Genomic DNA, 25,295 nt, shown 5'->3' with positions numbered 1-25,295 from the left:
ACTAATCAGTTGGACTGATTGACCGCTGAGGTTAACAGAATTGTAGCAAAAAATATAATCTCAAATTATGCTTGTTCTGTGCTAGACAATATTACCTTATTATGCACACCAAAAGCGAGAGATGAGTGATGAGGCCTGCAACATGCATTACTGGCTGACGTGTTTATTCTGACAGGACAGACAGCTTGTTTTTGTCTGTTTTCTCATTCACATAAATCCCGGGTGCTGGTGAAACGTTACTGGACAAGATGCTGTATGTTGGAAACTGATGCTCAACATAATACATAAATAATAAAATAGTTAAAACAAAAACTATGATGGATGTACCTCAAGTGGTACAGTTTGGGAATATATTTTAAATGTGGTCATATTCATTTGCCCTAATTTTGTAGGCAAAACATGCTATGTTATGTATGTGTGGTGTGTTTTATTTAACTTTTTCATGAAGATTCAGTTGAACTACAGTAACCCTAGTGTCAGCTTTCTCCAATTACATCGTTGACACTGCTGTCCTGGTAACAAGCTCCTCCTATACTGTGATGTCATAACATCACCCTATCTCCTAGCAACTCCCTTGCATTCACTGCGATTGGATAAGCCTACACACCCCCATGCTCTGATTGGTTAATCTGTGCACCTGATAGGAATATTGCAGCTTCTAGAGGGCGGCACAATGTGCTCCATGAAGAGTTTTCTAAGCCTTATTTCCCGAGTAAATTTACAATGAAACCTTTCCAAATCCAAAGTATCTTTGGAATACCTTCTCCTCAAGTAGGACATGGCTTAAATATTGATCACAACAAAGAAAAACAAATGTCATGCTTGCTTTTACAGCTGACACTAGTTATAATGTGTCGCTACTTAAAATGTTAATATTCTGTCTAAGATGCGTAAAGGAAATGTCTACACGCCACCAGGAATCATTTATAAAAGGTTTAATTTACCAAGCAGCACAATATTCTTAACTTTGCTACATATTCCTCATACTCTATTTCGTAAAGTCATATTGCACCGTAATACTAAGATTTAGCAGAGTAAAGGCCTTCTGGAGTATGACAACTTACAGCTAAAAGCATGAGAATTTGCAAAACTTGTACACTACACTAGAGTTCCCTAAATATTCCATTTAAATAAATTCATTTTAAACAAGTACCTTTAGTGTAGTCACGTTGAATCTCTTCCAGGTACGTACGCCGTTGCAATTAAAACGAAAAAGAAAAACACTGAATTAAAACTAAAAGTACTGTAACTGATGTGCGGGTATTATTAACTCGCTGTTTGAGTGTCGAATGATGTACGTTAAATTTAAAACAGAAAATCCTATCAGTGATTTCGTAGCCCCTATAACAACGTAATCGCAGTTTCGAAATGCAGTCTGAATGATCTTTTTTGACCTCGCAACCGCGATTTGGGCTGAATTTGGCGTTGACTGTTGAAATACTTGTGCGGCCGGGTAGAACCGCGTTTACTCAGCGTCGAACTTGAGTAACCTGTGTCAAACGGGGTTTTCAGAGTTTTTTAATGAATCCACAGAGGCGGTTGGATGTCACCCCATCGCCGACTGTCTGGGAGCCCAGCCTTCTTTCTCATTGGACTGTTGAGCAGAGCCAAGCCGTCAGCCCATGTGGCGTGGCCATAGAGCATGTCAGACATTTAAATTAAACAGAGAAAGAGAATCAAGCCAGCGAGAGAAATCCAGGAGGAGGCAGCCGATTGTAACCGGTTTGTAGCGAGGATCCAGGTTAGTCTCATCCTAAGAAGAAACATCCTGAGATTAAGGCTCCGACATTATCTCCTTTGACGGTTTTTGAAGAATATATATATATATTTTGCGCTGGTTAAGGATATTACCGCAGGTGAGTGTATTCGCATCCCCATTCATTTCTAAAGGAGTGGTAACATGTCGCGGCCAAAATACCGGTTTCCTAAAGCTCCGGCCAGATGGTAGCTATTTACCGACAGGAACGACATGGAAAGATCGATGCTCGATTTAACGGGAATGTGTGTTTTGGCGATTGGTAACGTAGGATGTGTTTTCGCGTTGAAACCAGAGCTAAGACGATGCTTAAAGCTAAATAAGCGATAGATGTATTCGGTCGCTGTTAAATAAATAAGCACCCTTCCACTTGTTTATCTGCTAACCCCGTGGTGGCGAGCTAGCCGGATAGCTTGCGGCTTGGCGCAGTTACGAATATGATATTCCGCTTTGGGTACCTCGAATGAATGAATGAATTATGTAGGCCTAACTAGTGGTGAAAATCAATAATGATAATAGGGGGGTAATTCGAGTATGTACAAGCAGGCTTCTGGCTACCCCGATGCGACGAAATCCTTCAAATTTGCACATTCTGGAGATGAGGCCAGCTCGCATCTTTAGTCGATGAATCAGGTTGTAGTGTTATAGTCACTTTATAATAAATATAGGTCTCTGTTAAAAAAAAATGTAGTGGCATAAGAAAAACCCTCCCAGGATAACATATGGGCGCAGTCAACGCAGTATTGCTGTGTGTATATATATACACATATTGGGAAAAGTGGCGCATCCCAACCAAATGGAAGCATCAAGTCACACCTGGGCTGAGAATAAGTGCCAACTCCTAGTTTGCTAACTAATCTATAATGCAGCTTCTTTCTCCGCAGCCCATCACTCTTTATGCACATCTGATGCCGAATGTTAAATTTCAAATATGTCGGAGCAAGCCGCTAAATAACTACGTGTAAAATATATTCTCATGTTTGTAACACTGCAGTTCAACTACAAAATGGCTGATAATTTGATATGTTAGTGCATCGCTGGTAAGTTTTTAATTCTTTCTTTTTGATGTATATATTCTGGCAATCGTTTAATATCGGATAGCAGAGAAACAGAAGTGAACTGTTTCAGCGCAAAGAGGAAGCGATAACCGGCCGAATCCCTGAGAAGGGTTTGAACAAAATGGATTCCGCCTCTCATCGCACTTTGCTTATACCCCGTTTTTCCCTGTGGCGCAGTTTTTAGGGTGAATTTTGCTTATGGATCCCGTTGGTTGGTTGCAGTTGGTAATTGGTGTCTTTTTTTTTGTAAAACTGTGAATCTTCGAATCTTGACAATTTCCTTCACTGATACGGGAATTTTCAGATTTTTGTGACGTCGGGTCAGTCCTTAAATAAAAAAATATTTAACTATTAACTAGCAATAGTTTCATGCCCTATAATTATCTTATCTGTACTATAATCTAAGCAATGGTTCTTTCCTATTAAGTATCTAGACTTGCAGGACGTTTATCAAGGCATCATGCCAGTTACCAATATTAATAATAAAGTGTCATCAACTGCTTTACAATGACGGATTTGTAACACTTGAAGTGACGTATTCCAGATGCTTTTTACGCCACCTGGAGTGGCGGTAAAAGTAAACCGAACCAGAGGGTCGTCAGCATAGCAAAGTTCATGCAAGGTGTCCTATGTTTCTTTTATTTTATTTTTTAAACCAACGCCTGCGCAGTTTTAATATAGTGTTTTATGATTGCATATGGCATGTGCTGTCTGTGCCTATCCGAGCCATTTCTGCAGAGCTGTTGTTCATGGGCCATTTTAAAAGTTGCGTGCGGAATTTCTCGCGCCGTCTGTCATCAATGTGCCGACTGAATCTACTTTAACGTGAGGGCGCATTTAATAGTCGAGCCTTCTTAAATTTTATGGAATTGCAATTATTGGTACCTTAGTTTCTGCTTAATGGTGTCTGTTCCGAAAATTTTCCTCATACACATTTCATCCATTCCATATATATATATATATATACTGGAATTGCTTACTACACAGCTGGTAATGTAACACATGCATCTCTACTGACTGGTGAAGATTGCTACCCACAAGGAGTAGCAGTAAGCCTCAACCTTTCGAGATACGGCCCATGCTCAGGGCTGGATCTACCTTTTCAGGGGCTCAAGGCAAAGCTTTAGTTGGGAGGCCCCCCTGTAAAGATAATTGATCATTTCACTTCCGCTGCAATGCTGGTAAATTGCGGGCCTAAGGCAGCTACCCATTCTGCCTATAGCTAGAACCAGCCCTGCCCACACTGACTGCATGCTGCACCCTGAAATCCATTCATGTGCCAAATCTGCAGATGTATTGTATCTGCCAAAGTTTCCGTTAAAATTCGCCCATGTGGTGATCCTGTGACCTATGAACATGTCAGTGAGCTTGTTACTACTCACCTGATATAAAATATGACTAGTAAATTTGTACACACAGATGAGCAGAGTTGTTCACCTTGAGTATGTCAGATAGAATTCATGGAGGGGGGACAACTTTGTGTTAAAGTGCTGAATTCTGCATCGCAGACGGGAATTACAATGACCCTCAATGGCACAAAATTCTCAAGATGTTACATTCTTAAAAAGTCCCTTCACATTTTTTTTTGTTTTATGCCCTTAATGTTTAACATCTTTTAAAAATGAGCAGTTTATCAAACTTTTAATATTAAGACCTTTAGTTTTATTAAATTAATTTAATTTCCCTTGTGTTCATTTTAATTTGCTACACCTGTTACAGATTTTAACGATATGATGCCAGACTGGCCTTGAACCTGAATAAACCTGGATTGTTTAAATGGCTACTTTTTGTGACTTGCCACCATCTTTTTACATGTCTGGTTATGACAAATGTTCCCTATTGTTTGGACACACTATAGACGTATTTGATTAATAATTAACACTCAAGTGAAACACTGTCATACTGCATAATTGGGATGCTGGGTCATTGCTCCCTCTGCATTGTGCTTTGTTAGAAATTGGGGGCATTTATCCATCAGATTTTTACTGTCTGTATGAGTGCACAGTACATTTTTTCACCATTAAAATGCATCACAGGAAGGCCAGTTAAACTTGTTTGCTGAATGCATGCTGAAGACGTGCATCGTGCGTAATTGCCATGTGATCACACGCTGGCAACTCAACTCAGCCGCTGTCCCCGCTGGGTATCTGGAATGTGTGGCCTCATGCCTGTGTGTACCTGTTTGGACCTCCTCCGCTTCCCTGCTGTTCTCTGGAGCCAACCAAAGACAAGACAAGGAAGGGTGACTCATCCACAATGGGAATCCTTTACCGGCACCCAGTACTGTACGAATACTGATTTACAATTTCATTACCTTATTTAGTCCTATTGACCACATGGCTGGTATTTCACATGTGGGTCTCATGTGGGTGTGAATAGTACATATGGAAAATAGATTTTACTGGTTAGAGTTTGGTTAAGCGAATTACCCTGTGGGTCAGTCTGTAGCTGGGCCATGTGAACTGTGGCCCATGTAAAAGCTGCATGTCAAAACTGGATCAATAAGGAGTCGTAATCTTCTGTGGCAATATGTAGGGTTGCATTAAACTGGGTTATGAAGTAATCCAAGATGTGCTGTGTGTGTGTGTCCTGCCTTTTCTCCAAATGAATGCTAAAATACTTGTTCTCGATTTTTTTTCTTAACTAACAGCGTTGATTTGGATGATTGGCCAATTAGTGTCAAATGCTGTCCCGCATTAGATATGCACAATGATAGTCACCCGTTTTGTATGGCATCTCGGCGTTTTAAGGGGAAATAGCCCAACAGTCAGTTTTTAATCTTCTGCCATTTGCATCTCCATATTTACCTGTACGACGAGTCGTGATTCTACACTTGGAAGTCCCAGTGGCTCTATCCTTGTCTGGGTGGCCGGATAACAAGGGCGAAGGGGGCTGGACGCTGTGTGGCAATGGCCTCTATCCCCGTGAGAGAGGGAATGCCATTTCTGTGCCCCCTTTGTCAGCTGAGGCTCTCTGGCGAGCCGCAGCACACATTGTTCAGCGCTGAGAGGGGAACAAAGGTCAGCGAGACTCCCATGCCACTTCCACTGGCTGCTTGAACAGCTACTACAGACCCACAGTCTGATCTCCCGGAGAAAGGGGACGCTTTTTATTTCAGCTACTCATTTATTTCCCTCCTCCCTGGCTTGACATGAGCGCGTTCTCTATCGGCTCACGCGCAGAGGGCATTTCTCACACTGCTTCGTCCTCCGGTGAACCGCTGTGACTCCCCTCTCCTGTCGCCTACAGGGAACTCGACGCCATGGAGGAAATTGTAATCGCTGGCATTTCGGGCAGACTCCCCGAGTCTGACAACCTGCAGGAGTTTTGGGAGAACCTCTTCAATGGGGTGGACATGGTGACAGAGGACGACAGGAGGTGGAAGCCAGGTGAAGCTCGGAGCTGGTTGTTATGCTTGATATCTTCCTCTTTAGTTAGTACTCTGTCCATGTGTATAACATTACCGTCTGTCATTCTTTGTGCAAAATCATTTTAAATGTGTTTGGAAGCGTTTCAGTGGTAGGGGATATTGTTATGGGTTTTTATTCCTTCCTTTCCCCCTCCCCTACTCTGCCCTTAGTGTTGGCAGTAGTTTCCTCTCTGAATAGAGCTTCACTTTGTTCGCTTTTCACTTCCCTTTATTGAAGGGATCCATTCTGCTCCTCTGAGACAAACCCTAAAAGGAAAGATGATCTGCATATTCTGTGTCCCTAGATGCCCCGAAAAGCCAAGGGACCTCTGAATGAAGCTCCTTAGCTGGGCTGTAACGTTCTTCCTGCCTCCTGTAGGTTTGTACGGCCTGCCCAGGAGAAACGGAAAACTGAAGGATATCAGTAAATTCGACGCCTCATTTTTCGGCGTGCATCCAAAGCAAGCTCACACAATGGACCCCCAGCTCAGACTCTTGCTAGAGATCTCGTATGAAGCCATTGTAGATGGAGGTGAGTGCTTCTGGCATACTGAACAGTAGAGGTATTGGATGGCTTCCTCTGAAGCTCACCAGGGCTTGAAGCACCAGTTGCCTGTCCTGTCTCAGTGGTCTTGGGGTGAATTGCACAAGATCGAACATCTGTAGCTGCTAGGATGGTTCCTTGCCTGTTTGAACATAATGGTTAGGTATCATTTGCAAACTAGATTCAAAAGAATCACCCCCCCCCCCCCCCCCCCCCCCCCCCATAATTCATTGTCCGCAGGCATAAATCCAGTAGCCCTCCGTGGGTCCAAGACAGGAGTATACATCGGCGTCAGTGGCTCAGAAGCTGGGGAAGCTTTCAGCCGGGATCCAGAGGAGCTCCTGGGCTACAGCATGACTGGTTGTCAGCGGGCTATGTTTGCCAACCGCCTCTCCTACTTCTTTGACTTTAACGGTAAGCAGGGGGCAAATTGTTGAAAGCCTCAGGGGTATACAACTTACTGTATTGCTGCTGTATTGGGAAATAAACGTGAATCACCTCCCAAGAGCGTGTTTAGGGTTTGCTAAGCTTGTTGGAAAGTTACCAACAGACTTTCACCTCTGAGGCTAAGAGGTTGTTGGTCAACGGTCCAAAGTATGTCTTCACTCTGCTCGTTCTGCAGGTCCCAGCACCGCCATTGACACGGCATGTTCCTCAAGCTTGCTCGCCATGGAGAACGCCTTCCACGCCATTCGCCACGGACACTGTGACTCCGCCCTAGTGGGTGGGGTCAATCTGCTGCTCAAACCAAACACCTCCGTGCAGTTTATGAAATTGGGGATGCTGAGTCCTGGGGGCAGCTGCAAGTCTTTTGACTCCTCAGGTAGTGGGTTGAGTCGCTCTGGGATGTGGGGTGGAGGAGGGGCAGCGATATTGACTTGGAAAATCAACTGAAATTGCACAGCACCTCAAGCATGATGCCTTGCGATTATTCTCAGGTGACGGATACTGCCGGTCCGAGGCTGCTGTGGCCGTGTTGCTGACCAGAAGGTCCATGGCAAAGAGGATTTACGCCACAATCATCAACGCGGGTAACAACACAGATGGTTACAAAGAACAAGGTAATCAGTGACTGGGAGCCTCAGCGCAAACTTGAGCCAACGTGCATGTGGCTGAAACCTCCTTAAAGCAGATGTTTGATGCCCCAAATGTATGACCAATCTCCTACAGACAGAGAACTTTTCCCCAGTCACTCTTGACACGGATGCCACCGCAGGCCGTGTTTATAAACAAATCCAACCATAGATCATGCGTCTGTCCGGAATGCAGTGGCCTTTGTCCCAGGACACCGGCAGCTCGCATTACCTCTGATGTCTGCATGCAGTCCTGTCTCTCTCCCCCCTCCACCTTTTGTGCTAATGTGATATCTTGTGCGTCATGGTTTGAAGTATACCAGATATGTGCACGTGCTCCTGCGTGTTCATTCTGGCTGCTTGTATATGTTAATCACGTGATGTCAAAATTAAAGCACATGCTGTGTGCAGATAGACAATCTGCTCGCGTCGATAGCTTATCACACCTTTTATGGCTGTCGTCTTGTTAAATTACCGCTGTTGAGTGATGGCTAGATGTCAAAGTTTCTAATTTTCTCATTAATTAAGGGTCCTTAAAATGACCTTAAGTGTCCTAAGATGGCTACTGGTTAAAATGTTTTTTAACCAATAAAATGGCAGTAGGCTAGAAGGCTATTCTTGTAGTTTAGACCACTAGAAGTCATCTATTTTTTTTTTTTAAGAGATATAAGTAGTCTAATCCAGCTTCCACTCATCCGTCCATCCATACATCTATCCATCAATCCATCTACCATAACTGCTTATCCAGTATCCATTCATGATAATGTTGGAGCCTGTCTTGGGAAGGATGGGGTGACCTAGATGGGACAGCAGTACTTTGCAGAGCACACAGTCACATGGAGAATTTAGGGTCACCATTTCACCCAACCATATTTTTGAACCATGGGAGGAAATCTGCTTCACTGTGTCCATCCTCTTCAGGCGTTACCTTCCCTTCGGGCGACATGCAACAGCGCCTGGTACGCTCCCTCTACCTGGAGGCCAACATCTCCCCAGAGCAAGTGGAGTACGTCGAGGCCCATGGCACGGGCACCAAGGTGAGCCTAGCGCTGCACCGACTCCGTAGACCCAACTCCATGGTCCCCTACAGCTGATCTCCAATACAATCTTCACCCTCTGCAGCTTGTTAGGTTAGGAATTTATGCTCATGTCCAACAGGTTGTGGGTTCAGATCTTGTGCCCCACAGAACACTTGTATCACCATTGTCCTGAGCAAGGCCCTTAAGTCCAGTCACTCCAGGAATGCTGGATACCCCTGTTCTCAGATCGTGACGTGTACGGGCAGAAGCATCACCTGTTAACTTCAGTAGTTACCGCGTAGAAGTGAATGTCCCATGAGAAGTTAACCTGTGGATTTCCCTTCAGGTTGGGGACCCACAAGAAGTTAATGGCATTGTCAGCGTCTTCTGTCAATCCGAGCGAGAGCCTCTGCTAATTGGCTCCACCAAGTCCAACATGGGCCACCCCGAGCCGGCGTCTGGCCTGGCCGCTCTCGCCAAGGTAACAAGCTGGACGCTTTGCTCGCTGTAAGCAGGTCGGTGGTCTTTCTGCTTCACTAATGGATGGGTGGGGGTTCTTTGCTGTTTAGGTGGTCCTGTCCCTGGAGCACGGCATGTGGGCTCCCAACATTCATTTCAAGGAGCCCAACCCCGATATCCCGGCACTGCTGGACGGCAGGGTGCGAGTCGTCACCGAACCTTTGCCCGTCAAGGGTGGCATCGTAGGCATCAATTCCTTTGGCTTCGGAGGTTCGAACGTCCATTTGATCCTGCGTCCGGCGGGCCCCGTGGCCGCGCCTCAAGACACAAAGCCCCCGCTCGCGGTTCCCCGGCTCCTGCAGGTGTGCGGCCGCACAGAAGAGGCCGTCAACGAGCTCGTCCGGAAGGCCCGGGACAACGCCAGCAATGCCGGCTTTCTAAGCATCCTCAACGACATCTCTACCGTGCCCACCGCCAGCATGCCCTACAGGGGCTATGCCCTGATTGGTAGCGAGGCGGATGCCATGGAGGTGCAGCAAGCTCAGGCCGCATCCAGACCTCTCTGGTACATCTGCTCAGGTGAGGACTGCCAGACTTGATCCTGCATTTCCCATGATGACACTGGGGCAGCTGGTGGTGTAGGAGAGCACTCCGAGGAGGGGCGCTGCTGTTATACCCTTAAGCACCTTCTGCTTCACCTCAGTTGACCCAGTTTGGCTGGAAAAAATTAGTCAAGTAAAAATGTACCATAAAGAGTAAAGTACTCCACCCTTACGCCCTGTGTTGCAAGTTAAGCGAAGGAGTGTCAGTGTTGGGTGTGTGCGGAGTGGGACGGGCCCCTGAAACCTCCTGGTGTCCGCAGGGATGGGCACACAGTGGGCAGGGATGGGCCGCAGCCTCATGCAGCTGGCCGAATTCCGCGAGTCCGTCCTGCGCTCAGACGAGGCGCTGCGGGACACGGGGCTCTGCGTCTCACGCCTGCTGATGGAGGCTGATGAGAGCACCTTCGAGGACACGGTGCACGCGTTCGTGGGGCTCGCCGCCATACAGGTGAGACGGCCTGATGGACCTGCCCAGGCCTTCGCTGCTCATTCTCAGCGAGGAGGGGGGTTTTAATCAGCCGTCGTTAATTTTTAATGTACTTTATTGCTGACCGCTGCCAGAATAGTCCAGATTTAAACTCTGTCCCGCTGTCTTATACAGTCACACTTATTTAGTGTCTTTATCAGAAGGATTTACTGTGTAATCAGGTGGCCTGCCAAAGAAAAATTGGTTTAATCATGTTACATCTGCCTAGTATGGCTTTTTAAGTTAATGTACACTTGGCACAGTTCTGCACACTTAACTTTTAGCCAAAAGGTTCAAATGCCTTCATTTCAGACAAATAGATGACTGGATGGATGAATTCGGTGCCCTTCACCTGGTGTCTCTGGGCTCTAATGTCTTGTGGACTCTTCCTCACGTGCCTCCTGCATTTCACAGATCGGCCAAATCGACCTGCTCCAGAAGATGGGCCTGGTGCCGGACGGCATCGTTGGACACTCTGTAGGCGAGCTGGCCTGCGGCTATGCCGACGGCTCCCTCTGCCACAAGGAGGCCATCCTGGCAGCCTACTGGAGAGGACGGTGCATCAAGGAAGCCAACCTGCCAGCAGGGGGAATGGCTGCCGTAGGTAGGGGGTCCCAGCCTCGACGCCCACCCTCTCGCGCTCTGCTGGATTGTTAGATCGGTTTTGTTTGTGTTCAGCTGGCAGCAACAGCCTATTAGTTTTACCTGGACTGTTAACCAACAGCCAAAGGGCCTCGTGTCCCTAATTCCCCAAAAATTATATTAGTACTTGGGCATCGGCAGTATCTGCCTGTCACCTTCTAGTATCTCCTTCGCTTTCTTACCACAACTCGAGGAATCGCAGGGTATGGGAATATCAGCTCATGACTGTAATGGACCCCCCCCACAGGCCTGACGTGGGAGGAGTGTAAGGCCCAGTGCCCACAGGGGGTGGTGCCCGCCTGCCACAACGCCGAAGACACTGTCACGATCTCGGGTCCTCAGGTAACCGGCGCTGTGCCGTTTTGGGCCGACCTGCTCTCTGCCTTTTGTTAATGGAGTTTGAAAAGAGGTCATAAATGTGATCACTTGTCTCTAGAGAACAGTTCATTTTCACTGTTATTTTTAAATAGTCTGCGAACTCAGGCAATTAATTGTGTGCGTGTGTCGGCGTATGCAGGAAGCAGTCAGCCAGTTTGTGGCTCAGCTAAAGCAAAGTGGGGTGTTTGCCAAGGAAGTGCGCAGTGCCGGTGTGGCCTTCCACTCCTACTACATGGCCTCCATCGCTCCTGCCCTGCTGTCCGCACTCAAAAAGGTAAGAGCTTCTCCGGCCCTCATACAACACTGGATTTTACAACAGTGACACCTGCTGGCCGGATGCCGCAAGGTCATGCATCCTCTTGCTCAGCACAGTCAGGACTGGTGCATTGTGGGCTTCCCTTCAGAGAAAACTTGTTATTGAGGTGTGAACTGCTTGAGAGGAAAGTACACCTGGACCATTACTATCTGTAGGCTAACCAAAGTCTCCATCTCCCCAGGTAATTAAGAATCCGAAGCCAAGGTCGGCTCGCTGGATCAGCACCTCCATCCCGCAGGCAGACTGGGACAGCCCCCTGGCACACTATTCCTCAGCAGAGTACCACGTTAACAACCTGGTGAGCGCCGTGCTCTTCCAGGAGGGCCTGAACGTGGTGCCCGACAACGCTGTGGTGGTGGAGATCGCACCCCATGCCCTACTGCAGGTAACGACGCTCATCACTCCTCCTGGGATCCACTACTGCTGCTGCCTTCTCCACCTCATTGACCTTCTGTGTCCACCCTCCCCCCACCCTGCTGCAGGCTGTCCTGAAACGCAGCCTCAAATCCACCTGCTCTATCCTGCCCCTGATGAAGAGGGGCCACCCCAATAACCTGGAGTTCTTCCTCTCGCACGTCGGAAAGATCTACATGAACGGGTCCGCCTTCCTCGCTGACCTCCCCGCCTGTCTCTTCCGGCTGCTCGTCATTGGCCGCTCTGCTGGACACTGGATGCTGATTGGTTTTCTCATCTCTCCGGTAGAATCAACCTGGACAGCAACAAGCTATACCCGGCCATAGAGTACCCCGTTCAGGTCGGGACCCCCTTCATCTCTCCCCACATCCTCTGGGACCATTCACAGACTTGGGACGTCCCGGTCGCTGATAACTTCCCCTCTGGGTCTGGCGGCTCCAGTTCAGCCACAGTCTACAACATCGGTGAGCGACAGCAGCACTCTGAGGGACCATGTCATGGATCCAGAGTCCTAAATCTCTGCCGGGGCCTGATTGTCTTCATGGCTTCAGAATTTCTTGAGCCGCTTGCTGTCCAGTGTGTGGTCTCTTGCATGACATGTATCATGATCTCCTGCAGACATGAACCCAGAGTCCCCTGACTACTACCTGACGGGCCACTGCATCGACGGGCGCGTCCTGTATCCGGCCACGGGCTACCTGGTGCTGGCCTGGAGGACGTTGCTGAGGAGCCTGGGGGCGGTGATGGAGCACACTCCTGTCACTTTCGAGGACATCACCATCCACCGGGCCACCATCCTGCCAAAGACCGGTGAGGGTGCAACACGACTACTTACCAGCTTCGAGTCGGGTCCTGTTACTGTCCCATCAGAATCTAACTCCAGAACCCCTCCCAGGCACCGTCCAGCTGGAGGTCCGACTCATGCCTGCCACCAGCAGGTTCGAGGTCTCTGAGAATGGCAATCTGACAGTCAGTGGTAAGCCGTGCTATTTCTACCTTGAGTGACCATAACCACAGCTCTTCGTGGACTGTCTGCACCAGCGCCCCCTGCTGGTAACACTGGCACCGTTGTCTGCAGGCAAAGTGAGCATCCTTGAGGATAAGGCTTTGGAAGCGTTCCAATCTCAGGTGGCCCAGACTCCCGAAGCGACCTCAGAGGACGACCCCAGACTGGGACTGACGGCTGGAGACGTCTACAAAGAGCTGCGCCTGCGGGGTTATGACTATGCCAAGACATTCCAGGGCATCCTGGAGGCCAGCGGCACCGGTGAGGGACCCCCGGGGATCGTTTAAGACCACCCACCATTGCAGCCCTTCGCTGCCTGACCGGCAACCGAGCGAGTCCCTCCTCTCTGTCCTGCAGGAGACCGCGGCAAGCTGAGATGGACGGGTAACTGGGTGACCTTCCTGGACACCATGCTGCAGATGCTGGTGTTGGGCCTCTCGGGCCGGAGCCTGCGGCTGCCCACTCGGGTCCGGTCCGTTTGCGTCGATCCCCGTCTACACGAGGAGAAGTTCCGAGAGTATGGGGAGAACGAGAAGGGTACGCCCGCCCCCACCCCCGTCCCCCGGCAGTATTGCCTCACAACATATCTGCAGCAGTGTTTCAATTTTATTTGTAATTTAGTGTTTCTATATTACATTTTTATATATTATGTTTATTTTCGTTTTCAGTGTTTGATGTATTAGTTTTAATTTTAAATATATATTTCTAATAACTTTAAGTTGTGGAGTTGTTTTTAGTTCTCATTTTAGAGACTCCCACATGAATACACAGTGTAACTAATGTCCTCAAAATAACTGGCATTGGGGGGTACAAATCAATATTTTAGCTAAATAGTATTTTAAAACTAGTAGTAGTATTTTAACTATATGTTCTGATGTTTTTATTTTCAGTTAGAGAAGCGACAATTATAATTTTAGTTGCAGTTTCGTATTTTATTTCTGTTAACTAAATCTGTAAGAACATTTACGTGTTCTTTGACGCTGCACTTACTGCCAAATGACAAGCCTTCAATCTCTCTCTCATATCTCCTCTCGCAGCCATTGATGTGCAGGTGGACCGCTACCTGGACAGCATTATCGCGGGCGGAGTGCAGATCTCCGGCCTGCATGCCACTGTGGCGCCGCGACGGCAGCAGCAGCAGAGCCCCCCCACCCTGGAGGAGTTTGTCTTCGTGCCATACATGGACACGCAGTGCCTGAGGACCAGCGAGAAGCTCGGCGAGCAGCTGAGGCACTGCAAAGGCACGTGATCCTCTCGCAGGTTCTCCACGAGAAACCCAATTGCTAGTTCTGCTGCTGAGCGATGCGTCAGCCTTGGAAAGCGGAGAGGTGGTATATGATAACGACTCGGGGGTGACCTTGGTGGACCTGAAGGTCACATGTCTGCCGGAAGCTCTTCTGGGATCGTCATGTAGAAAGACTGCAAAGCCGGCTGCCTGCTCTTTAGTCCTTAGATACTTATTCTGAAAACTTTACATTAATGCGCCTTCATAATGCCTTTATAATGCATTCATAGAACAATCATAAGCAGCATGTAGGTATACCTTAACATCCTTAACAAACGAAGATAACTTATTGTGTTTGTTATTCATGTATTTTAAAGCAGTGCAGGCATGTTAGGACATTAAGGTATACTTACATGCTGCTTATGAATGTTCTATGATTGCATTATGAATGTTCTATGAATACTTTAACATATATATATATATATATATATATATATGACACTTCCTGTGGCCCTTGGTATACAGGTCTCATCCACCGGCTGCAGCACAAGCTCGCACAGCAGGGGGCCAAGCTGTCCATACCCGGCCTGGAGGAGGCGATGGAGGCCCAGCTGACCGGGGCCGAGGCCGAGCCGGGGCTCCCGCGCTTGCTGTCAGCCCTGTGTGCTCTGGAGCTCAATGGGAACCTGCAGTCAGAGCTGGAGCAGACGGTGCGGGCGGAGAAGGACTGCCTGCTGCAAGACCCGCTGCTGGGCGGCCTGCTGGACTCTGTGGCCCTGCGGCACTGCCTGGACACGGTGCTGGAGAACGCCACGCCCGGCAAGATACGGGTGCTGGAGGTAGGGAGGATCTGCATGGCCACCAGGCTGGGCTTTGGGTTAACTCACGCTGGAGAACTGAGCTCCTGCTGGGCTACTATGTGTTCAGCCAGCTGTACCTGAGAGCATTTTACATTTACATTTTTAGCAGATGCTTTAGTCCAAGTGAGGCATATAGTGCATTACAAATATGTGCGATCAAGGATTCAACTAAGCATGAGTGCAGGTAGGCAGAGAGTCCAATGAATGATCAGGTACAAGTGTGAGCTGTATTGGAGCGGGTTCCTCCCAACAGCTACACAATTACTGTTAAGTTCTTATTAACAAAATAAGAACTTCATAAACACAAACACTGAGTCAAAGAGGAGTTTCCACTCTGCTGCAAGCAGCAATAACCTAATTTGTGCATAAGAAACTGTTGACTTTGCCACTGTGAAGCTTCTCAGACTCTTGGCAGAGAGTGAAAATTGGTCACTTTGGTTCACAGGAACCCAGTAATGTCATTATTGGGCATTAATCGCTCCTACTCAAATAAGTAATTAAGGGCAATTAAAGGGAAAACCGGCAGCTTTGGGTCTCCTGTGTAGGAGCGGTGCTCACTGCTACCCTTGTGGACCATAATGCTGCAGTTTAATTCAAACAGTTGTGGTGCCATTTAGGATGGAGCATGTAACCTGATGTGTTTGTGCACTGATGCAGTGTGTGCTCTCGGGGGGGGGGGGGGGGGGGGGGTGACTTTACGGGGATGTGTGACAGTGCTTTGCGTGTAATGTGCCGTTTTCACGCTTCCGCCCCCAGGCCCTCGCTGCAGACGGTCACGTTTTCTCCCGCGCCGTCAGCCTCCTGAACATTCAGCCCATGCTGCGGGTGGAGTACACGGCCACCGACGTCACCCAAGACCTGCTGACCCCCCACCAGTCGTCCTTGGAGGACCTGGGTGTCGCCACCGGCCAGTGGGACCCCCACGCAGCCCCCGCCCCCGGTGGCCTTGGTGGCGCCGACCTGGTGGTGTGTAACTGTGTGACGAGCCCCCTGTCCAGCCCAGAGGAGGTGCTGGGCAACCTGGCGTCGGCCACCAAGGAGGGCGGCTTCCTGCTGCTGCACACCATGCTTAAGGGGGACACGCTGGGGGAGACGGTGGCCTACCTCTTGGGCCGCCAGCAGGCCCTGCTGTCCCAGGTAGGCCTCTCCTCGCTCTCTTTGGCCCCTCCCAGTGCCTCGTGGTAAGGTGCTAACGCTCATGCTCCATGCTAACCAGGCTGAGTGGGAGAAGGTATTCAGCAAGGCCTCCCTCCATGTGGCCGCCATGAAGAAATCGTTCTATGGCTCCGTGCTGTTCCTGTGCCGCCGTCAGAGCCCCAGCACACAGCCCCTCTTCCTGCCTGTGGACTCCACCGACTATCAATGGGTGGAAAAACTCAAGGTAACTAGTGAGATGTAGTATGAGTTTTTTTTTTTTTTTTTTTCTCTCTCTTTTGCCTCATTAGCCACCTTGTTTGTTGTCCCCCCCCCCCCCCCCCCCCCCCAGTCTATCTTGGCTGAGCCCTCAGAGAGCCGCGTGTGGCTCACTGCCACCCAGGCACACTCTGGGGTGGTGGGGATGGTCAACTGCCTCCGACAAGAACCAGGCGGCAACCGCATAAGGTGCGAATGCTACATTATGCTAATGCTAGGCTAATGCATGAATACTGCTCTGCTAATTGTATGTAGCTTTAGACTGGGCTTTACACTTGGATAATGCTACACTTAGAATGCTAATGCTACTGTACATTCAAAATATAAGGGGCACCGCATGCATGTTACAAACTGACCTGCTTCTTCTCTGCTTCCGAAGGTGCGCATTCGTGTCCAACTTGATGCGGTCTTCTGCGGCCCCCTCCCTGCTTCCGTCACACAAAGACATGCAGTCTCTCCTGGAGAGGGACCTGAGCATCAATGTGTACCGTGATGGTCAGTGGGGCGTCTTCAGGCACCAGCTCATCCCCCAGGGTGAGGATCTGTCTGCTTGCTGATATGGAGCTCACTAAGCAGTTAGGACCAGGCTGTGGGCAGTTAGACCAGTGCTGTGCAGCTGTGATGTCGTGCTTTACAGTGTGTGTGTGTGTGTGTGTGTGTGTGTGTGTGTGTGTGTGTGCGCGCGCCCACAGAGCTGAGCGAGGAGCCCACAGAACAGGCCTACGTCAATGTGCTGACTCGTGGGGACCTGTCATCCTTGCGCTGGATCGTATCCCCCCTGCGCCACTTCACCCCCGACAGCCCCCATGTGCAGCTCTGCCGTGTCTACTACTCCTCCCTGAATTTCCGTGACATCATGCTGGCCACCGGCAAACTGCCACCAGACGCCATCCCAGGTTCGCTCAACCTTTTCACGTGTCCCTCATTAAGCGCCTGGCATTGTCTGTCTTCTCATACGCCTTCCATCATCTACAGGAGACTTGGCCCTGCAGCAGTGCATGCTGGGAATGGAGTTCTCAGGCCGAGACCCCAGCGGGCGGCGCGTGATGGGCCTCCTTCCCGCCAAGGGCCTGGCCACTTGTGTGGATGCGGACAAGCGTTTCCTGTGGGACATGCCCTCCAGCTGGTGAGGGCAGGACGGCTTTGGCATGCCGTCTAACTGCGGCGCCGAAGGGTGTGACCCGGCTGGTGTGGGCCCCGAGTGTGGCCACATGTTAATGGGGGTGTGCTCTCCCTGGCAGGACTCTGGAGCAGGCAGCCTCGGTGCCTGTGGTCTACGCCACTGCTTACTACGCCCTGGTGGTGCGCGGAAGACTGCGTCCCGGCGAGAGTGTGCTCATCCACTCAGGGTCCGGCGGCGTGGGCCAGGCCGCCATCGGCATCGCGCTGAGCCAGGGCTGCCGCGTCTTCACCACAGTGGGTGGGTGCCTCCAGTCATCCTGCGATGGTGAAACGTGATCAAAGTACAACAGTGCTGACACTTCTCGTGTTCGAGCTCGGCAACTGATGACGGGGTTATGTCCCGATGAATTAATCTTAAGTGGAAAATATCGAGTTTGATATGATAAATGGGTAAACAAACGCTGTCAATCGTAAAATTGAAATATCTTAAGTCGACCAATCTTAGAGAGAGTGATATCTGTGTTGTGCAAGTTCTGGTCGGAGTCGACCTCCTGACCTTTGATCTTTTGTAACAGGGTCGACCGAGAAGCGGGCCTACCTGCAGGAGCGCTTCCCGCAGCTGACGGCCGAGTCCTTCGCCAACTCCAGAGACACCTCCTTCGAGCAGCATGTTCTGCTCCACACGAAAGGGAAGGGTGAGTAAAGATTCCTCTGGTGGAACGGCGCTTGGCTAGCACAGCTGGCAATGAAGACAAATCCCGGCACTGCTGAGCGGCCGCTGACTGCGTGTGTGTCCTTCAGGAGTGGACCTGGTGCTCAACTCTCTGGCTGAGGAGAAGCTGTTGGCTAGCCTTCGCTGCCTGGCCAGGCACGGCCGCTTCCTGGAGATCGGAAAGTACGACCTGTCCAACAATTCCCCACTAGGTGAGCCAAAGCCTCCCTTCCAGGCCCTGCTTCTGCCTCACCCCCGACGATGCACCCTCAACCAGTGTTCTGGCCTCCCACCACAGGGATGGCGCTCTTCCTAAAGAATGTGGCTTTCCATGGCATCCTGCTGGATGCCCTCTTCGAGGAGGGCAACAGGGAGTGGGAGGAAGTGTCACAGCTCCTACGGGAGGGCATCACGGCGGGCGTGGTACAGCCACTGTGCACCACTGTCTTTGCGAGGGACCAGGTGGAAGAGGCCTTCCGCTACATGGCTCAGGGCAGGCATATCGGCAAGGTGCTGCTGCAGGTAAGGCTGCTGTCCGGCTCCGCCTTTCCCCGCTGGCGATGCGAGGACAACGCAGCTTTTCACGCCAGTGTTTCTACAGGTACGCACAGAGGAACCTTCCGCGGCTGTGGAGGCCGCCCCGCTCTCGCTGCCCGCCATCTGCCGCACCTACTGCCCTGCCTCCCTCTCCTACATCATCACTGGAGGCCTGGGTGGCTTCGGCCTGGAGCTGGCCCACTGGCTGACCGAGAGAGGAGCTCGTAAACTGGTGCTGACGTCTCGCTCAGGAATCCGCAACGGTAAAGGTGGACTGGCAAAGGTGTTGGCTGTAGAGCCTTTGTCATAAACTTAAAAAAATAAAATAAAAAATGGCCTTCCCAGTAAAATGATTGTTGTTCCCCCTAGGGTACCAAGCTAAGAGAGTACAGGAGTGGCAGGCCATGGGTATCCAAGTGCTGGTGTCCACCAGGGACGTTGGCTCCCTGAAGGGCGCCCAGAAGCTCATCACTGAGGCGGCCCAGCTTGGTCCTGTTGGGGGCATCTTTCACCTCGCCATGGTACAGAGCGCCATCTTCTGCCACAGCCCAGGAGTGCCTGGCACCTTTTGACTTTGAGGGAAGCTTAGTACTTCAAATGTGACCCTGATTCCACTCCCAGGTGCTGAAGGACGGCATGCTGGAGAACCTGACACCGGAGCACTTCCAGCAGGTCTGCCAGCCGAAGTACGACGGGACCATCTACCTGGACAGGTAGGGTGCCGCTCCCGCCCTGCCTGCGCTCAGTGCTGCTGAGCGGGACCTGACCGCGTCCCTCTGCTTCACAGGGTGACCCGGGACCGCTGTCCCGAGCTCCGGCACTTCGTCACCTTCTCCTCTGTGAGCTGCGGTCGCGGCAACGCCGGTCAGAGCAACTACGGCTTCGCCAACTCCACCATGGAGCGCGTGTGCGAGCAGCGGCGGCACGACGGGCTGCCCGGCCTGGCGGTGCAGTGGGGCGCCATCGGCGACGTGGGCGTGGTCCTGGAGACCATGGGCAGCAACGACACAGTCATAGGCGGCACCCTGCCGCAGCGTATCTCCTCCTGCCTGGAGGTGCTGGACCGCTTCCTGAACCAGCCGAAGCCAGTCATGTCCAGCTTCGTGCTGGCCGAGCGGGTGGCGGCCGCCAAGGGCGAGGGTGGAGGCCAGAGGGACTTGGTGGAGGCTGTGGCTCACATCTTGGGTACGTGAGCATCTCACCCGGAGTCCCCTGAACGTGGGCGCCAATCTGGGATGTACCACTGATGTGTGTGGGGGGAGAGGCAGTTTATAATATACCTGCAAATTAAAAGCATATGTTGAGGATGATTCTCTGTGACCTTGGATGAACTTCTGCAGGGACGTCGGTCCTGGAACACTCTGGTACACATCCCGTACTGTACTGAAGCCAGTGGTGTAATGGAGAGTCTGGCACTCCCCACTCGCAGTGGAATGTCCCTAATCCTTCTGAAATTATTCGAGCATCTCCCTGCCCCTGTTGACTCTCCTCCGCTGGCGTTGAAGTCAAGTCATAATTCCTCCGGTTTAAATATCAGGTGTTTTCACATCCAAATCTGAGGGGAAAACGCGCATCAAGCTGCATCGGAGAAATGCGCCCATTTTTGCAGTTGCTGTGAAATCTGACCCGTAGAACAATGTGCTCTTTGAGTTGCATTGTACATTTAATGTGTCATTTTGAGTATGTAATATAAATATTTCAAAGCCCTGCTTGGTCAAAAACAGTGAATTAAGTTACATGATTGCACTCTGTCACGCAGGCACACGCACACACACACATGCATACACTTTTGACCTCACACTCTGTCCTCCTCGTTCGGCCACAGGTGTGCGTGACGTGAGCAGCCTGAATGCTGACGCCTCCCTAGCCGACCTGGGTCTGGACTCCCTCATGGGCGTGGAGGTCCGGCAGACTCTGGAGCGGGACTACGACATCGTCATGGCGATGCGGGAGATCCGCCAGCTGACCATTAACAAGCTGCGTGAGCTATCCAGCCAGCAGGGAGGCACCGAGGGTGAGGGTCAACGCCGATTCGAGTCTAGCCACAAGTCTTGGACCTGGTATGGAGATACACGTGTCTTCTCTCTGCCCCCTTGCAGACTCTCGGGCTTCCCCGCTGAGGAAGGGCGGTGCCGGTGCCTTGCTGGACGCCGACCTGAGCCAGCTCCTGGTGAATCCCGACGGGCCCACGGTCACGCGACTGAATGAGGTTGAGAGCGCTGAGAGGCCTCTCTTCCTGGTGCACCCCATCGAGGGCTCCATCACCGCCTTCCGCACGCTGACCGCCAAGCTGAGCGTGCCCTGCTACGGCCTGCAGTGCACCAAAGGTACCCCACCCCCCACCCCGAGCCGTGACTCCGCTTAGGTGGTGCGGTAATCACCTCAATCAGTTAATTCTGCCAAAAACAGGAAGTAGGAAATGGACTCGTATCTCGAAGGCAGCTACTTCAGTACAAGCGAGGTCCCTGGTGTTAGTGTTTCACCAGAAAAATGTATAAATGGGTAAAAAGCCACTTAAGTTAAATTTCTCAGCTGAGCTGTCAGATGGAAACTTCACCGTAACCTTGTTGAATGCTTTGTTTGGGTGATGAGGTCTAGCCCGTCAGCTTGCACTATATGGTAGCAGTGTCCCCTCCCCGTACTGAATGACTGCTCCTTTCCTCTGCCCCCCCCAAGCGGCCCCGCTGGACAGCATCCAGAGTCTGGCCTCCTATTACGTGGAGTGCGTGCGGCAGGTGCAGCCGGACGGCCCGTACCGCGTCGCTGGCTACTCCTTCGGAGCCTGTGTGGCCTTTGAGATGTGCTCGCAGCTGCAGGCTGCTGGTCGATCCGTGGAGCAGCTCTTCCTGTTTGACGGCTCGCACTCTTACGTGGCGGCGTACACCCAGGTGAGGGGGGGGGCTGGTTTTCACTCCCTTTTTACTTTACCTTTTACTTAGGTTGTTTGGCAGCATAGGTGATTCTCAGGGCATTTCCCCCCCCCCCCCCCGAAATACAGTAGTAGCAAATTGTCCTGTATTTCCCTACACATTTAGTACAAATGATGTGGATGTGGACCCCCCCCCCTCCCGGAATCAGCCTTGGTTAATAGTAATTATGGCTGTCAATCAGTTAAACTAATTAATCATACATTTTGTTATGAATCGTTTTTCTCAAGACTAAAGCTTGTTATGCATATTTTTAAATGTAAAATCAATCACTATTATTCATTAATGATTAATGAATTAATGAATAATCACAAAGGATGTACATATAACAATGTAGTAGGTCATGAAAGACAATTTAGATAAACTTTATTAATCCCTCGGGAAGGTTCCTCCGGGAAATGGTGTATATAATGGCTTATTTATATGGCTTATATGGTTGCCCCTTAATGCACTGCGTGATGTCGTTAATCGCATTATTTTAACTCGTTAATTTTTGCGATTAAAATAATTAACTAGTTAATTTTGATAGCCCTAATAGTAATTTTCCTTTTCTTCCTTCCTGCTCGTTGCCCTTCATCCTCGGCCCAGATATTATTCTTTGTGTTTAAAAGAACAGAAGCCTGACGAAGTGGCTGCTATGGGTTATTGATTCTCCATGTTCTGTGCACAGAGCTACAGAGCAAAGCTGACCCCGGGTAAAGAGTCTGAAGCTGAGACGGAGGCCCTCTGTGCTTTTATCCAGCAGTTCACTGGAATGGAGTATAACAAGGTGAGTCCCCAGACAAATGCAGGCAGTGTGTTTCCACATTCTCCCACCAGGGGGCGCCGTGCACTGACAGCCCACTCGCCTCGCTACAGCTCCTGGAGACCCTGCTGCCGCTGTCGGACCTGGAGGCCAGAGTGAATGTGGCCGTGGACCTGATCACGTCCAGCCACAAGCACGTGAGCCGCGCCTCGCTGCACTTCGCCGCCTCTGCCTTCTACTACAAGCTGAAGGCCGCCGACCGCTACGTTCCGGCAGCCAAGTACCACGGCAGCGTTGCCCTCCTGAGGGCCAAGACCAGCACTGAGTATGGCGACGGCCTGGGCGCCGACTACCGGCTGCATGAGGTGAGGCCCCCTACCTGCAGGGCTTTGGGGGGGGGGGGGTCGGTGTTGTTTTCCTTTCCTCACCTGTCACACGTTTGACCTCCAGGTCTGTGATGGGAAGTTGTCGGTGCACGTCATCGAGGGGGACCACCGCACCTTCCTGGAGGGCGAGGGTGTGGATTCTATCACTGGCATCATTCACAGCTCACTGGCAGAGCCCCGCGTAAGTGCCAGAGAGGGTTAGCTCTGCTCTGTCCTGTCCCGGCCAGGGGGGGGGACGGGCACTGGGACGGCAGCGAGCGGGTCTGCTACGTCATCAGCCTTCTCTTCCTTCTCTTGCTGTATTTGTTTTATTTTTTTGTGGTTTCCTGGAAGGATGTTATCCGGACATACGTTTCAGCCTTAATCTGTCCGCTTTCTCCGCCTCTGCTCTCCTTCCATGTTCTCCTTTATCCCTCTTTTTTGTATTGTCTGTTTTGGTTTTGTAAAGGTACAGCTTAGAAGCTCACCTTCTGAAAGCATACTCATGGTGCATGGTCACATGACCACCTATTAACCACTCACATGCTCAGATTACGATGATGACTGTCTGCTAAAGGGCGACACTGCTTCAATCGATGGAACTTTTGTAAGGAAACGTTCCGCCAGCCCTGATGATGCGGACGTCATTAACCCCGACCTTAAAGTAAAGTGTGATTAGACCAGTCAAAAGTAGCATTTGCATGAAGACTTTATTTTACTAAGAGGGCATCTTTGTCTTTCTGGGTGTCACTGAATACATACACACCACTTTGTGTTGGTTGTATTGCCTTGCAAAGGTGCTGCACAGTCTTGGAGTCCGTACAGAATTTCATGTGGGCTATTGATCAGAGTATTTCCATATGGGGAAAAGTACAGCGCCCAGGAAGCATCTTGGGAGTAACAGAAATGGTTGGAATGGTTTTGTCTCTAATGAACGTGTGCAAGCAGCTGAGCTCATATGTGAAGTGACTGAAACTGACCTCTCTGGCTTGCATGGTGCAGATAGTGAGGATTTGCCAAATTACTCTGCTTTGCAGTGTTACCCCCCTCAGTGTTTCTGAACAGCACTGTCTGTTTCATATGACTTAAACTTTAGGAGGACCAGTTGATCTTCTGTACCTGTTCTTCTCTACCTTGTGTGTTGACAAAGTCTGGAAAATATGGTACATGCTCTAAAAAAAATACTGCTGTAGGTCACACTGCTGTTTTAATGTAACGGTATTTCTGGCTATTTAATGCGTAAAATGTATTTCATTAGTGTTTTTTTCTTTTGTTTGATGCAAAATTCTGTGAATGTAAAAAAAAAAAAAAAAAACTGACTAATGATATTTGAAGAATAAGCTGGACCAAGGTTACTAAACTGAAGCTGTTTGAAAATATGCCTGAAGTCTGAATAAGCTGCACCGATGCAGAGTGGTGGATCGTGGAAGCTGGATAGCAGAGGGCTGGTGCATCACACAGCACTAGCCTGGTGAGCCCAGAGGTGTCCTTTCACAGAGAATAAAGCGTTACCTGAAAACATTCTTTTCCTGACAGTGACCCACAAACTGGAGAATGTAAGGGGAGGAGGGTCCCAAAACGACTGATCTGATTTCTGAGACTTTTAATCAAGTCGGTGAAGAATTAGATGACTTCCAATTTAAAGCGTAAAGGAGAAACAATGGACTGCCTCTCAAGTTTTTTATTATTTTTTTTTAAATTCTATTATGTAATTTCTGAAGTATTTATTGTACTAGTTGAAATAAAATAGCATCTCAAAATGATGTTGATTCCTTGTCTTTATTTCTGAGCATTAAACATACATACATGTGTAATTTCAGCTTCAAAGTAATCCTGGACAGTTTAGCAGTTGTCTGTTTATTTAACGTGTGTATAGTGTCTGTCTGTCTTGGGTTGGTATGACTCACCTGCTATGTTTCCAAATGCAAATTTATATTCCGTAGTTTGTATTGAGTTTCCATCAAGACAATTGCTTTATAATCTTAATATTGTCAGAATGGTGTATTTGTACTATTCTCTGCATTTCACCATAATTACAAAGACATCAACACTAATATGTGGAATTATGTACTGACCAAAAAAGTATTAACAAAGATAATGATTCGGTTGGATACAAAAGGCAGCCATTAAGAATAAGAAGCAGAATTGATTCACCGTGGAAACTGGGATGGTAGGGTGAGCAGTTCAGAGGAAGCCTTCTGGGTGGCTTTCAGGTGACAGTTTACAGGGTATTTGCATGGCAGAGGG

General features: G+C 49.8%; 1 protein-coding gene across 6 annotated transcripts; it reads left to right on the top strand.

Annotated features, from left to right (window-relative positions):
• Positions 1-1,351: 1,351 nt before the first annotated feature.
• On the top strand, positions 1,352-24,811 carry fasn (fatty acid synthase). 6 transcript variants are annotated; one of them, XM_023822683.2, is made up of 43 exons: positions 3,856-5,099; positions 6,064-6,203; positions 6,603-6,755; positions 7,008-7,181; positions 7,390-7,590; positions 7,706-7,828; positions 8,762-8,877; positions 9,206-9,340; positions 9,429-9,897; positions 10,181-10,368; positions 10,801-10,990; positions 11,276-11,370; positions 11,546-11,680; positions 11,904-12,107; positions 12,205-12,320; positions 12,425-12,600; positions 12,755-12,946; positions 13,032-13,112; positions 13,215-13,403; positions 13,500-13,679; positions 14,180-14,383; positions 14,893-15,206; positions 15,984-16,364; positions 16,444-16,608; positions 16,714-16,829; positions 17,020-17,174; positions 17,333-17,536; positions 17,616-17,766; positions 17,882-18,060; positions 18,338-18,457; positions 18,564-18,686; positions 18,773-18,996; positions 19,076-19,274; positions 19,381-19,532; positions 19,633-19,724; positions 19,799-20,196; positions 20,837-21,031; positions 21,111-21,338; positions 21,688-21,899; positions 22,609-22,707; positions 22,797-23,048; positions 23,134-23,250; positions 24,585-24,811. In XM_023822683.2, exons 1-43 carry the CDS (start codon positions 5,071-5,073, stop codon positions 24,585-24,587), a joined length of 7,569 nt encoding a protein of 2,522 aa, XP_023678451.2. In that variant the 5' UTR covers positions 3,856-5,070; the 3' UTR covers positions 24,588-24,811. The 6 variants fall into 6 exon arrangements, with proteins under 6 accessions (XP_023678453.2, XP_023678452.2, XP_023678450.2 ...); XM_023822685.2 differs by lacking the exon at positions 3,856-5,099 and adding an exon at positions 1,352-1,741 and having other exon boundaries at positions 23,134-24,811; XM_023822684.2 differs by lacking the exon at positions 3,856-5,099 and adding an exon at positions 1,353-1,856 and having other exon boundaries at positions 23,134-24,811.
• The last annotated feature ends 484 nt before the right edge of the window (positions 24,812-25,295 follow it).

The sequence above is a fragment of the Paramormyrops kingsleyae genome, chromosome 5 (assembly GCF_048594095.1).
Source record: "Paramormyrops kingsleyae isolate MSU_618 chromosome 5, PKINGS_0.4, whole genome shotgun sequence".
NCBI classification, from domain to species: Eukaryota; Metazoa; Chordata; class Actinopteri; order Osteoglossiformes; family Mormyridae; genus Paramormyrops; species Paramormyrops kingsleyae.
Note: the sequence above shows the minus strand (reverse complement) of the source record. Positions and strands in the feature narration are given on the sequence as shown.

Bases quoted from the DNA above. Each gene is read 5' to 3' on its own strand.
- fasn (XM_023822679.2), top strand. From the start codon at position 5,071: ATGGGAATCCTTTACCGGCACCCAGTACT. The intron at 13,680-14,179 runs GTACGCCCGCCC...CTCCTCTCGCAG, and splicing joins GTATGGGGAGAACGAGAAGG to CCATTGATGTGCAGGTGGAC. The intron at 21,339-21,687 runs GTACCCCACCCC...GCCCCCCCCAAG, and splicing joins CGGCCTGCAGTGCACCAAAG to CGGCCCCGCTGGACAGCATC.